The 14,053-nt window shown below is 36.8% G+C and overlaps 1 protein-coding gene across 2 annotated transcripts in view; it reads right to left on the bottom strand.

Annotated features, from left to right (window-relative positions):
• Positions 1–6,349: 6,349 nt before the first annotated feature.
• The window catches only part of MYBL1 (MYB proto-oncogene like 1), a 35,217-nt gene continuing 27,513 nt past the window's right edge, over positions 6,350–14,053 (bottom strand). Inside the window, exons 13-16 of one of the 2 annotated variants that reach the window (XM_024126974.2) lie at positions 11,101–11,217; positions 10,908–11,012; positions 10,287–10,466; positions 6,350–9,035 (exon numbers count right to left, since the gene is read on the bottom strand). In XM_024126974.2, coding sequence (XP_023982742.1) covers positions 8,910–9,035; positions 10,287–10,466; positions 10,908–11,012; positions 11,101–11,217 — 528 coding nt within the window. In that variant the 3' untranslated portion in view covers positions 6,350–8,909. The remainder of the gene's footprint in view (positions 9,036–10,286; positions 10,467–10,907; positions 11,013–11,100; positions 11,218–14,053) is intronic. The other variant, XM_024126975.2, reaches the window with a different exon arrangement.

Below are 14,053 nucleotides of genomic sequence, written 5' to 3'. Positions count from 1 at the left end.
TGTACCACAATGTTCATTGCAGCACTATTTACAATAGCCAGGACATGGAAGCAACCTAGGTGTCCATTGACAGATGAATGGATAAAGAAGATGTGGCACATATATACTATGGAATATTACTCAGCCATAAAAAGAAATGAAATTGAATTATTTGTAGTGAGGTGGATAGACCTAGAGTCTGTCATACAGAGTGAAGTAAGTCAGGAAGAGAAAACAAATACTGTATGGTAATACATATATATGGAATCCAAAAAAAAAAAGATTCTGAAGAACCTAGGGGCAGGACAGGAATAAAGACACAGATGTAGAGAATGGACTCGAGGGCACGGGAAGTGAGAAGGGTAAGTTGGGACGAAGTGAGAGAGTGACATGGACATATATACACTACGAAATGTAAAATAGATAGCTAGTGGGAAGCAGCCGCACTGCACAGGGAGATCAGCTCGGTGCTTTGTGACCACCTGGAGTGGTGGGATAGGGAGGGTGGGAGGGAGATGCAAGAAGGAGGAGATATGGGGATATTTGTATACGTATAGCTGATTCACTTTGTTATAAAGCAGAAACTAACACACCATTGTAAAGAAATTATACTCCAATAAAGATGTTAAAAAAAAAAAGTAAATGAACCAGAAAAAATAAACCAAAAAAAAAAAAAAAAAAGAACATGGGTTGAGGGTCCAGGCTCCCCTCCTCCTCCCCTAACAAATACTTGGTTAAGTTATAAATGAAGTCAGTGTAGGTGAGTAAAAATAAAACCGGAAGACAACATCCTGGAACATTTAGAGAATATATGTTGAGGGCCCAGTGGGAGCTGGAACTCTTCAGAGAGCTACAAGTCTGCAAGAGGAGCTAAGGCATACATAAAAAACTACAACAAAAAACAGAAGTAATGACAACCAGCAGTGAGGGACAGATAAAGTGCAGTGGGAACTTAGAAGAGGCAAAGTGAGTTCCAGTGGAGGTTACCCTGCCTACTCTGTGAATTACCTCTCTTGATAACATTCCACAGTCCCTTGCCCCTCAGTCTTTTTGTCACATACATTTGGCAGATGGATACGCTGTCTGCTTCCTCTGCTGCTGCATGTGATCAACGGGCCCCTGTGCTGGGCACCAAGGGCAGAGCAGACACACATCACTGTGTCTCGCTGCAGGGCCCTGCCTGTGGTCGTGCACCCAGCCAAGGGGACAAGTGGGGCTAGATGAACACAAAAGCATCATTACAGACCTAGCAGAGGGCCTGAACTCACACCTGCCAAACTGGGACTTCCCTGGCGGTCCAGTGGTTAGGACTTGACGCTTTCACTGCTGGGGCCTGGGTTCGATCCCTGGTTGGGGAACTAAGATCCGGCACACCATGCAGCACAGCCAAAACAAAACAACAAAACAACAACAACATCAACAAACAAAAAAACCACACCTGCCAACCTAAAACCAGTCCTCCCTGCTGCTTGGCAGTTCTGCTGTGTTTCCCTGATCAAATCCCTTCGCCCTTCTTCTCAAGGATTGTTTCAGAAATCCTTTATTCTCCTCAGATCTCTGACAGTGCCTCTAACACCAATCATTCCTCCTTTTTTTTTTTTTCTCAGCAGAAGACCCTGCCTCTTACTCCACAAAGAAACTGAAGTCAAAGAATTGCCTCTGCTGAGCTAAGTGCTCGCCCAAGGCAGGGCCCCATCCTGGGGAGCCCACTTCCAATGGTAGACCCAGGGCTAGAAAGACTTGGGCTCCTCCCTGACTTGGAACAACTTGAAGGGCCATCCGAGCCTCAGAAGTCCCCATGGAGCTGGCCAAGGCCTTCTCCACCTCTACCCAATGCTGCTTCCTTCCCTTCCTCAGGCATTGATTACAAGAGGGCTCCCTAGTTCATGTCTCGCCTGCTAATCTCCACCGGGGTCTGCTTCCCAGGGAATGCGTGTCCTCCCCGCTCTGTGCCGTCTTCCTCAGGAGCCTTCTCTGCACTGTCCTCCTTCTCCACTCAACACTTCAGCCCCTCTGGCCTTCAGGATTTTTGCATGTGGAACACTAGCTCCCTCCATGGGACCTTAACCTGCTGTTCCCCAGTCTTCTTTACCTAACTACCTCCTGCCTGTCCATCTGGCAGATCTCACTTCAAACATAACTTTCTCCTGAGGAAAACGGATCAGTTTCCTTTGTCACAGCCTCTCATAGGATGTATTTCTCTCCTTCCCAGCGCTTAGAGTTCTGTCTCCCCTCCCACATGGAAGCATGTTCCTGGGCTGCTTGCTTTTGCTATCGCAGCCTTTGTGTTTTGCACAGCTCCAGGCAGTGTGCTAAATTCTGGACACATTCCCTTGGAGCTTACAATCCACTGAGAGAGACAGTCAGTCATACGGAGGTTAAAGAATGTAGCAGATGTCCCCGGTCCCTCGGTCAGTAAGGAGAAGAATTGGGATTAAATTAATGAACTCCAAAAGACTTAGGCAGAAAGGAGGTGAAGAGGGGAGAGTGGGAAGAAGAGTTACAATGACTATAACTTCTGAAGTTGTTCTGCTGTGGCCTGAAATAGGCAGTGTTTCTTCTGAATTACAAAACGTTTTCTCTGTAAATTCCTAGTGATTTATAACTGCACTGCCCAGTGCGGTAGCCACTGACCACATGTGGCTATTGAGCCCTTGAAACGTGGCTGGTCTTAGTTGAGATGTGTATAAAATGCACATTGGGTTTCAAAGACTTGGCATGGGGAAAAAAAAGAATGTAAAATACCTCATTAATAATGTATATTAATCACATGTTAAAATGATAATATTTTGGATATATTGGGTTAAATAAAATATATTATTGAACTTTAAAAAATGTAGACGCCCTCTTATCTCACATTATTTGCACTCATTGTTAATTGAGCAAGTGTTCAATAACCTGGAGAAGGCCTGTTAGCTTACTAACCGTCAATCAGATGAGTAAGTTAAGTGAATCCCTGGTTGGGGAGCTAAGATCACACAAGTCTCGCTGCCAGAAAAAAAAAAAAAAAACCAGCGAGAGAGAGAGAGAGAGAGAGAGAGAGAGAGAGAGAGAACATCAACACTAAATAAACACGGTAATAACACATTGTGCTATAAAGCATGTAGCTGACAAAGTACAAAGTAACTAGTGGACCACATTAGAGAGACATGTAATTGGAGAATATGGAAATTTCAGTGGGGCGGGAGTGAAAGCTTGAACTTTAAGGTGGGGGCAAGGTTCAGAGATGTAACTGGACTGTTATGGAGGACTCTGACAAGAGTTCATTTGGTGGAGTGTAGGAAGCTCTTACAGGTCAACTTTTGGTGCATACAGCCCAAGGAAATAGTCACTTATTCCATGCAGCACTTTAACCTAAATTTACCAGAAGAAATGGGCCCAACATATACTAGAGAATAATGCTGAGACATCCATAACACTGCTAGCATTGTAGACTCTTACATGTAAGCATATGAACGGAATAGTGCAAGGAATAATTCGTTTGTATTTTCCTCTACTATCCAACCTAGGCTTAATTTTTAAAAACGTGTTATTGAAGTGTAATGTACATAAACACAGAAAAGTGCACATATAATAGTAAAGCTTGAATTTGTATAAACATAAAACCATCCATAAAATCAGCACCCAGGGAATTCCCTGGCAGTCCAGTGGTTAGGACTCTGCACTTTCACTGCCGGGGCCCGGGTTCAATCCCTCGTTGGGGAACTAAGATCCCGCAAGCTGTGCGGTGCACCGCCCGCCCCCAAAATCAGCACCCATAGCAAGAAATAGAGCACTGCAGCACTCCAGACACCCCCCTCAAGGTTCCCTTCAACAATCCTCCCACCCAGGGTACCACTACCTGACTTCTAATAGTATACATTAGTTTTGCCTATTTTTATACTTTTAGAGAAATAGAATCATATATGTATTCTTTCGTGCCCTATGCTTAATTTTTAAAGAATCAATCCAAATCTCAGATGACTGAATGAATCCCGGCTCAGCATTTTACTGAGTTTAGACAAGCCTCTTAACCTAAGCCTGTTTCCATATCCATAGAAGTGGATTATAAAATGTTTATCTAATAGAGTTGTTGGGGAGATTAAATGAGATCATGTATGTGACTGGCACATGGTTGCAGCTCTTACTTGTACTCAAACTTTCAGTCTGTGAACTTCCTGGGAGGTGGAAGACCCCTGGGCACAATTCTCCATAGTGTAAGTGGGGAAATCCACACTATCTGGGCGGAACTTGGCTACTTGATCTCACTTTTGGCCAAAGGAGGAGAGATGCCATTTCTGTTACATACTTATGCATCTCTTCTAGAATATCAGCTTCCTCAAGGGAAGCTATCCTGTTTACCACAGCATCACCAGTACCTAGTGCCAGGTACTGTAAACACACAGTTAAGTACTGGTTGCTAGTTGAACAAATAAATAAGTGCTAACTGTCCTGGGGCTTAGGAAATTATGTCAGAAACTGATCCAGTCTTTTGAGCTATGGTTGGCAAAATTACAGTAGTAAAACCAGAGTAAAGTCAATCTCCCTCCTTCTTTCCCTGTGCTGGCAAGAAAAATCCACTCAAATCTAGCACATTCTGTACTTGGAACTTGAATAAGTATACTGGATCTGAGACCTTCAAAAATAAGGGCAGGATAGTACACTGCTTTTAATATGGAGTTTGCTCAAACTCAACAGCTTTTAATGTACTGATGCCAAGATACTAAAAAGTTTTTGAAAACACTCTCTTCCCAACACGTCAGCTATGAATAATTTTTTTCCTGGTGTACTTTATCTTGGTTTTCCACCAATATTTTTAAACATCTTCTTGACATTATCCATTTATTAAAACAAACAAGCAAACAAACGAAAACGGCCAGGGAAGGGGAAAGTGTAATGTTCTGATGGAATTGCACTTGGTTCCTTTTACCCTCCACTACTTAATTAAAAATAACTTTTCACTTGTCACAGAGTCACAGAGTGGGAAGTACCTCTTCAAAACCTCCCATCTGTTTTATATTACAATTAAAAGTCTGATTGGCTGGCAAGCCTACCACTCTATAACTGGATAAATCAGGCAGGAAATCACATGGTTATAAAATGAACTAAAAGATTTTAACAAAATAATAGCTTACTGACTATAAAGCAACACTGGTTTTATGCAGATAACTAAGAGACCAAAGCTATTCACTTGTGTAAAATAAGTATAGTTAATATTCCCTAAGCATCATGACTCCTTTTATAACATTCTTTCAATTTAACACTTACTGAGATTTTCTAAGCACCACGCTAGACACAGGAGCTGTAAATAGCAATCCCTACTCTTCAAAACATGAAGTCTAGTGGGAAAGTTTTATGGAGGCACCAGGATAATCAGGAAATGATTCACAGACCTGTGCCTTGAAGGCTGAGTAAGATTCTAACAGGTAGGGAGACGAAGAAAAGCAGCCATGAGGAGAGGCACGGAGATAGAAGCATGCACATATATGTTCCTGAAAGATCCAAGTCGCCAGGTCCAGATTAGGAAGTGAAGAAGGAGAAGTCTTATTTAGGCAACAGACAACTATGGAAGGTCTTTGAATAGGAGAGATGTGATCAAGTCTGTGTGTTTTTTATAAGTTTCTTTACACTCACATATAAGCAGTTGTATTTCCTCTCAGCAGTTATATTTCACACTGTAAATGAATAAATTAGCCTTCTGGTTTCATGCGTCAGTCTCACACACTTGATATAGGCATTCTAGTGAGAGGTAAACTCATTTTCAGTGGGTTAATCCATCAGATTTCTAAGGCTAAAGGTAAAATCTAGATGGTGACAAATTCACCGAGGTGATATAATACTGCACAAACCTGACTGGGTGACCAGTTGGCTTTGCCCAGGTGACACCCTGATGTCACAGAACAATTTCTTCATATTTCTGTAAAATGGAGATCAGAGTGATTAGTGCAATCATCTAACTAAAAGATGAAGGAATGGAATTAGAGCTGTGCCTTTATGTGGGCTGAGATTTTACAACAGATTTCAATGTGCAGGGTGAGGGAGCGGCATGAGATTTCACAGTGGGTGATCAAAGGGAAAATAACACCACTAAGAGAACAAAGAAGGGGCAGGTCCAAGTTGGGAAAAAGAGAATATACTACATTTAAGGTACTGACAGAAGAGTCATATGGAAAGAGTCATATCTAAAGGCAGTTGAAAATATGGCTCTAAATGAGGCTCAAGTATTTCCATTTCTTGAGTAAAGATGTCAAGCTGTGTTAACAGATAAAATCACCTGTAAAGAGAGTTCTAAAGGAGAAAAATGGTCTAAGAACAGAATGTTGGGTTAAGTCCTTCAAGGTTCAATCAATACCATAAAATACAAAACCAAAGTGAAATGAGCAATGCCATGTCAGCTTGTACACAGATGTTTTATTTTGGATGTTAACAGTCAACATTGTATGCAAGATTCTCTTACAATGGAAAGTTTTCCCATACATCAAAAAACTCAATTTAGTCAGGGAAATTGCTGTATTAATGTGAAAACCTTACAACAAAATATGGTATTATATATGTGTAGTCAGTTTCCATGCAAGTATGGCTGCTACATGTATGTCTGGCACTTTTATAACATACTGAAAGAAATTCAAAGGAACACAACAGTATAAAAGGTGATTTAAGATGCCTGACATGTTTAAGATTAAGAAATCTTCTTGCAAAAAGCAACAAAGCAGTTAACTAGAGGATTCAACCAATACCAACCCAAATATATACTCTGTCCAAAAAGCCCAAGCTGATTTGCAATATATTACATGTGGGATAATTTAATGCTCAAGAAAAATTATGCTTTAAAAAAATATAGCTCTTCCAAGATATTATACTTTGGTAATTGGAGACTATGTTCATCCAAACCAGCTAAGGGCTACATTTGGAAAAAAAAAAAAAAAAAAAAGGAACCATTGTATGCTATTCAAGATAACTGAAATTGAAATGATCCAGTATGATTTTGGTACAATCATTGGTTTTACAAAGTGAAATTTCTGTGAGAAATTCACTAATTAGGAAGCAATCAACATACTTAACAAACATGCTAAGAAGATTCAAATTGGTTCATCTATTTGTATCAACAAGGCATAATCTTAGTACCACACATTTTCTTCACTTCTCACTACATATAATATGCAAAAATGAGCAAGTAGATTTAAATAGCTTAAAATCCTTTTAGGTCTACTGTTCAAAAGCTAGGCATTAAAATAGTATTTCCATTTCTAACAATACAAAAACATCCGAGAATCTTAAGCTGTTTTTGTTTTAAGGCATAGCATTTTAGTATTTGCAAGAATTTGCCTGGTAATGGTTGATTCCATTAAGTTAACTTGAGAACTTGCCATCATTTGCTTTTTATCTTTTCACACAGTGCAAGTGGTGGTCGCTCTTTCCTTCTCTCATAGCAGCAAGCCGATTCTGCTATCTTCTATAGCAGCATACTTCAGGAGTGGAGAGGGAGAGAGTGTGTCAATTACAAATAATTAAAACTACAGTGTACAATTCTATTTACCTGTCAGTGTTTAAGTTGACAGCACACCATTATATGTCTCAAAAAAAATTACATAAAATCTCTACACAAAAGCAAATAAAGACATTCTTTCAAGAAGAAATAAAATAAGTGCAAACACCTAAAACAGGCAACTGAAGCAACTGTTGTAACCTGTAGAGAAACACAAAACATTTATAAAAGGACATATATTTTTATAAATAAAAGATAATGTTTTCTACTTCTAAAACACTGAGTAAATATAATAAACGTCTAAGTGCAGACTGTTCTTAGGGACCAAAGTACCATATTATTTTTTAAACAAAATGCAAAAATTTCAAACACATATACAAATCACCAGATTAATTTATATGACCCCCCATATAATTTAAAAAGAAAATATTAAATTATTATTTAGTACATTTTTAGAACTACTTTATATAACCAACATGATTTAAAGGACATAGTGCAATATTTAGGTAGATGTGACATACAGTATAGATATTGTATTCTTTGCAGCTATAACTTACTATTGTTTCATACTTAAAAGTCAAAATTGTTCTTTACTATGTTAGCTTGTAATAACAGGAAACAACATTGGCTTCTAGACACCCTGTATAGGTATAAATATCTACATTTAAGCTTTAAAAATGAAAATAAATTATAAAAACAGACTTCTTTCCAATTTACAAAGTTTTCCTGCTCCTACATACTGTACAATACATTCAACAAAACTCTCAGCTCTTCTGAGATTTATGAAGAAAATACTGACTCTTTACTAATAAGGAAAAAACCTTTTTTGCAATGCCTTTTGTTTTTAGTACTATGCTCAAATAAATACATTTAACACTGTAGTTAATTTTACTGTTTTTTGAAAAATACCAAAAATTAGTAGTGCAACTTTCTTTCTTTTAAATTCCTTTCCACTGTGTTTCTTTGTAAATGGTAGCCTAAGTAAATCAGCAGATAGGCAAAAGTACTTCATAAAACCATGAGTGCTTTCTATACAGAGACTAGTTTCAGAAATCATACATACTCATGCCTTCTATACAGAGACTAGTTTCAGAAATCATACATACTCATAAAACCTATCTATAACAAAACCGCAGCATCAGGAGAGTAGCAACATATATCTTCTGAAGAAAATACGTGAGAATTTACTTTTAGAATATCCAGGAATATTCTAATATGATTTCCCCATCTTGTTCTTTAAAAACAATTTTTTAAAATCTTATGTCTTAAAAAATAAACTATGAAATTGCCTACCCCTTACTTAAGTGCCTAGCTTCCTGCTTGCCCAATATGAAAAAGGATGCAAACCGTTTTAGGGCTGTATTAAAACTTTAAAAACAGTTAATCAACAAAAAAATTTCATTGCAGCCTAATTTGGTACAGAATCTAATAAGGGTGTGGGGAATTTCATCAGTTTTAATGACAATCACAGTATGAGAGCTCTTGAGGTACTGCCTGTAGCCGTATAAGTACTCAAGTATCTTCTTGCTTGTTCCGTCATGATAAGCTGGTCTTCCGTCTTCCCATAAACCACTGTTTCCCATTCACAAGACTAGGAAGGAAATATTAATAGTGATGTGAAAATTACTAAGATAACTATCCATTCTACTTCACAATTAGACTTTTAAAAAATCAATTAATTGATTGGATATTTGATAAGTAATTATTGTAAAAAACGTTTTTGATAACAGCATTGTGATTCTTTTTAAATAATGATGTTTCAAAAATACATACTAAAATATTTATGATCAATTTTTTAAGTCAATTTTTTAGCTATCTATAGGACTGTGGAGGCAGTTTAAAATTTCTGTTCCCACAACTGCCCCTCAAATCAAATCAGTCTAAACATGGAAAAAAATGTCAGTCTTTACTGCTTCAAAGTTTTGCAAAAGATTTAGAGAGAATGCAATGTCAAAAAATGAACCAAGAATGCTTTATGTCTTGCAAATTAGGAAATATATCATAACACAAAGTCAAGTTTATGTTTGTTTCATTTGTTTTCTTCCCTTATTATAGAGTAAAGGTTACTACTCTATAAGTATGACCTGCTATGTAATAAATTTTCCTGAAAAGTTCTGTGTTAAACACTGGTAAATGGGATCATTTTAAATGGATTCAGAGAATGTGTTACATGGCTCTATGAAGAGCAGTGGCTCAAGAAAGAGAGGAGGTGGCCACATCTGATTGCCAAAGATGTTTCCAAGGAATGCTTGAATGTCAGGAAGGCTAGCTCTGCAGTCATTGCAGTGTAAAGAAAACTTCCTCCTCAATGACCTCTCAAATTCTCTGGGTTGAATTCTTAAGATAATAAAGTAAAAATTTCTCCAGCCTTCATTTGCAGTTACGTAATGGCTGCATAGCATCAGAAAAAAGGATTCTGTTTTACAACTTTGAGCCAGAAAGTTCACTGGAAACCATTATATCGATACCAACAAAATCAAGTTTGAAACTGCTTCCAACCACTTACCCTTTAAAAGTAGCAATTAGGTCTACAATTATTTATTACAGAAGAGGTGCCAGAAGTAGATTTAGATATTTTTAGTTTAAAAATGAAACAGTGCTTAAGAAATCACCAGAAGAGTCTCTGGCTACCATTCCAACTGTTTAGTTTATATGTGCCCTGATGAGTGAGTCTCTCAAAAACCCAAATCTAGTTTGAGTGACAAAACAATGGTGAATGTCTAGTTACTATTATAGTCAATTTTGAATTTAAAAGAAAAAGTATAATTTCTGATCAGTAGGTCCAAAGTGATGATTGAATGAACAACAACAAAAATCACTGAAAGAAATTTATAAATCATACCTGAAGATTCTTTTCCAATGTGACAACTTTGGAAGTGTTAGGGTTTGGTTTCTTTTTATTAAGTGTATATGTTTTGTTGGTTGAATTTATATCTTGTTTTTCAGGAGTCAAGTTGCACCTATTGTCATGTATTTCCAATAATGGTATCATTAATAAAGATGTTGTAAATATATTTTCTGACTAAGAGAAAAAAGAAAGAGGAAAATAAAATAACTAATTCAAAAATGGAGACAAATAGAGGGACTACTGAGTAAGTGGTAGTGGAAGCCCTGTTCATTTCCCTCCAAGAAAGCTTCTGGCTCCGATGAAATTTCTAGTAATGCAGTAAAATTAAATATTTAAGAAATGAACCAAAGATATTGAAATTTAAAGCTTCGAGAACTACCATTTTTTGACATCATACATAAGGGAGCTAACTCCTCTCAAAACCAAACAAATATAAAAAGCAAGGAAGTAAATAAGCTATTCTCTACAGTTAATTGTTTCTCTCTGAATTAGGCAGAATACTACTGAAGGAAACCGTCTAAGAAGCTCTAATGAATTAGCCACACAATGAGTAAAACACAAGAACCACTAGGACTTAAAGCAACCATCTTAATATAAGAAAACTTATTTACAAACCTGCATGTCTGAAAGATCTTCAGTTACTAGTTGAGTGGCTGGTTCTTCTTTTTCCCAATTATCTAAGACTAGTGATTTTCTGACCTTCTTTACAGAAGCAGTATGCTAGAATGGATAATTTACAACAGGAACATTATGGTCAAGTCACTTGAACATGGTAAGACTTTTATTAACAACAATACTAAAAGATCACCTCTTGTTTGCAGCTTTTGTAAGCTGGTTCATCTTCCTCTTTGAGGAATATGTCTGTTCCAGTTTCTTCTTTTAAAACTTCCCGAATATCTTCTTCCAAGAAGGCAAGTGGCTGTGACTAAATTATTTTTAAAAGGGTTTTTAAAAAGCCTTTTATAGCAATTCCTTTTTCTCCCCATATATAGAAACCCATCTTTTATACTTTTTCATTATTGGCATAATTTTCTCCCAGTCCCTATAGATACATACACAGATGAAAAAGATGTGATCACTGCTCTCAAATAGCTATGGCAAAAATAATATTGCAAAATATTATTGGCAAAAATAATACTGCACATTGCAAGCACCGAATGAAGTGTGCCACTTTCTTCACGCTAGGGCACTAAACAAAAGTCTTCCTTTTGGTGAACCTATTACAGCTCCTGCTTCAATCAGGATCCTCAAAATTAAACAGAAAAGCAATTATTTCCCCAAGTATTTTTATATAAAAATAGGAAACACAGAACGAATTGGGACTAGAGTAGCTCTCCTTCTTCTATTTTTAGTGTACTTATTGTATAGTGTGTAATTACTAGTTTACATGTTTCTCTTACTACTAAATATGTGAGCTATTTGAGAGCAGTGATCACATCTTTTTCATCTGTGTATACATCTCTGCACACCTAGCCTTAAGCTTAGAGCTGAGACACAGTGTTCAAGAAGTGTGTGCATGTGCATGTGTGTCTGTGTGTGTCTATGTGTGTACTGGAGTGTGGGAAGGCAGGATACAAAAAAAAACGTGAATGTGGGCTGAATGATGAAATAGTCTCAAAATATTATTCATCTATCTGTTTAAAAAAAAAAAAAAAGGGAATCAAAGCGCCACTGAACAAAAGAACAAACTGGCAGCATGTAATGACCAGCAGCTTATGTTCCCAGTCAACAAAGTTAGGGAGAATAGTATTCATACATAAATGAGATTTCACAGCACTTACAAAAACTTTAAAAATGGAAACAGAATTTTTTTAAAGTGCTCTCATCTACAGCCTGAAGACATGCAGGAATTATGTCAGTATTTCTGTGTGTTGCTCCAAGAGGCCTTGTTTTAAGGATTACATTTCACAAACAATATAGATAAGGTGTTCTTAAAAAGAAATCTGGAATCTATTTTTCCCCTGTAAGAATAAAAGTGTCCTAAGATGTGGTGCATATGTACAATGGAATAATACTCAAGCCATAAAAAGGAAGGAAATAATACCATTTGCAGCAACATGAATGGACTTAGAGATTATCATACTAAGTAAAGTAAGTCAGACAAAGACAAATACCACATGATATCACTTATATGTGGAATCTAAAATAGACACAAATGAACTTATCTATGAATCAGAAGCAGACTCACAGACATAGATAACAGATTTGTGGTTGCCAAGGGGGAAGAGGGGTGTGGGAGGAAAGGATTAGGAGTTTGGGGCTAGGAGATGCAAACTATTATATATAGAATGGATAAATAACAAGGTCCTACGGTATAGCACAGGGAACTGTATTCAATATCCTGTGATAAACCATAATGGAAAATAATATGAAAAAGAAAGTATATGTGTGTGTGTGTGTGTGTGTGTGTAACTGAATCACTTAGCTGTATAGCAGAAATTAACACAACACTGTAAATCAACTATACTTCAGTTTAAAAATAAAAAAGGAAAGAATACAAGTGTCCTAGAAAGCCAACCTCTAAGAAGTGCCTTTGACCCACTGTACGATACACAAGAAAGCTGAGTGGTTAGCACATAGTAGGCGCTCAGTAAATAACTGGAGGAGGAGGAGGAGGAGCAGAAGGAATGAAAAGTCAGCTCGCTACAAATGAGCCTACAGATACTTTAGAAATTTTAATTACAAAATCAATACTTTCTTTTTATCTTAAATTGCTGATGAAAATGACCTGTTTTGGCAATGGATAAATTCTTCCGAAACATGAACAAACTGACAGGGACTTAGATACCTGAAACCTAATTTCTTATGCACTATTATTAAAATGATAATTTTTATTCAACGTATATGTTGACCAAATGACCCTGAGGCACTGTCAGAATTTTTCAACTGTCTTCAAATGATTGCTTATTTGTCGAATTCCCAATTAGGCTACACACCCTTCTGAAGGCCGGAAGCATACCGGACATGTTTAACATTACATCCCCAAAAGCCTAGCCCAGCGCCTGGCACGTATTAGGCACTCAATCAATATTTATCAAATTAATGATAAATTTTTAAAATGAATAACAAAATGCTGAAACAGATTAGTTAAATCAATTAGGTAATTCCATACAATGGACTAATACAAAAACATTAAAAATTATGGGATAAAAATATACAATTTATTAAATTTTAAAAGGTTACAAAAGAGTACATAGTGTGATCCCACTTTTATTATGTATATATTCATAAAAACTAAAAAGTTTAGAGAACTCTAAAGAGAATATAATTTTTCATAGTAGCATATGGAACTAAGTGACAAAGAGACTTGATCAATCCTACTATGCACCCTCTAAAACAGTATTTCAAAAAAAAGGAAAAGACTAGGAGATTTTAGTGCGGGACATGCTCTTTGGTAGAAAATTGATTAAATCAAGTAAACTAGAATTTATTGATTTTCTCAAAATGTGACTAAAAATAGAAGATAACTAAAGTACCCTAGAAGTGACCAATATTTTAAAAATCATATTTTATTTCTAATGTACCTAATTTGTCAGAAATCTTTATCTGCCTAGAATCAGAATGCCCATGGTTCACCTAAGGTACTTCAAAATTATCTGTGTGCTAACACAGGTAACACTTCCCACCTCCGTTCATGTACTACTATTGTTACCACTATTATTAAAATAATAATAGCAGCAACTAAGCACATACTACTTGAAACTTAGTACCAGCCCCTTTATTTCTATTATCTATCTTCACAAATAACCTGCTGGGGTGTT

This window comes from Physeter macrocephalus, chromosome 15, assembly GCF_002837175.3.
Source record: "Physeter macrocephalus isolate SW-GA chromosome 15, ASM283717v5, whole genome shotgun sequence".
NCBI lineage: Eukaryota > Metazoa > Chordata > Mammalia > Artiodactyla > Physeteridae > Physeter > Physeter macrocephalus.
The sequence above is the reverse complement of the archived record's forward strand: the minus strand, read 5'-3'. Positions and strand labels throughout refer to the sequence as shown.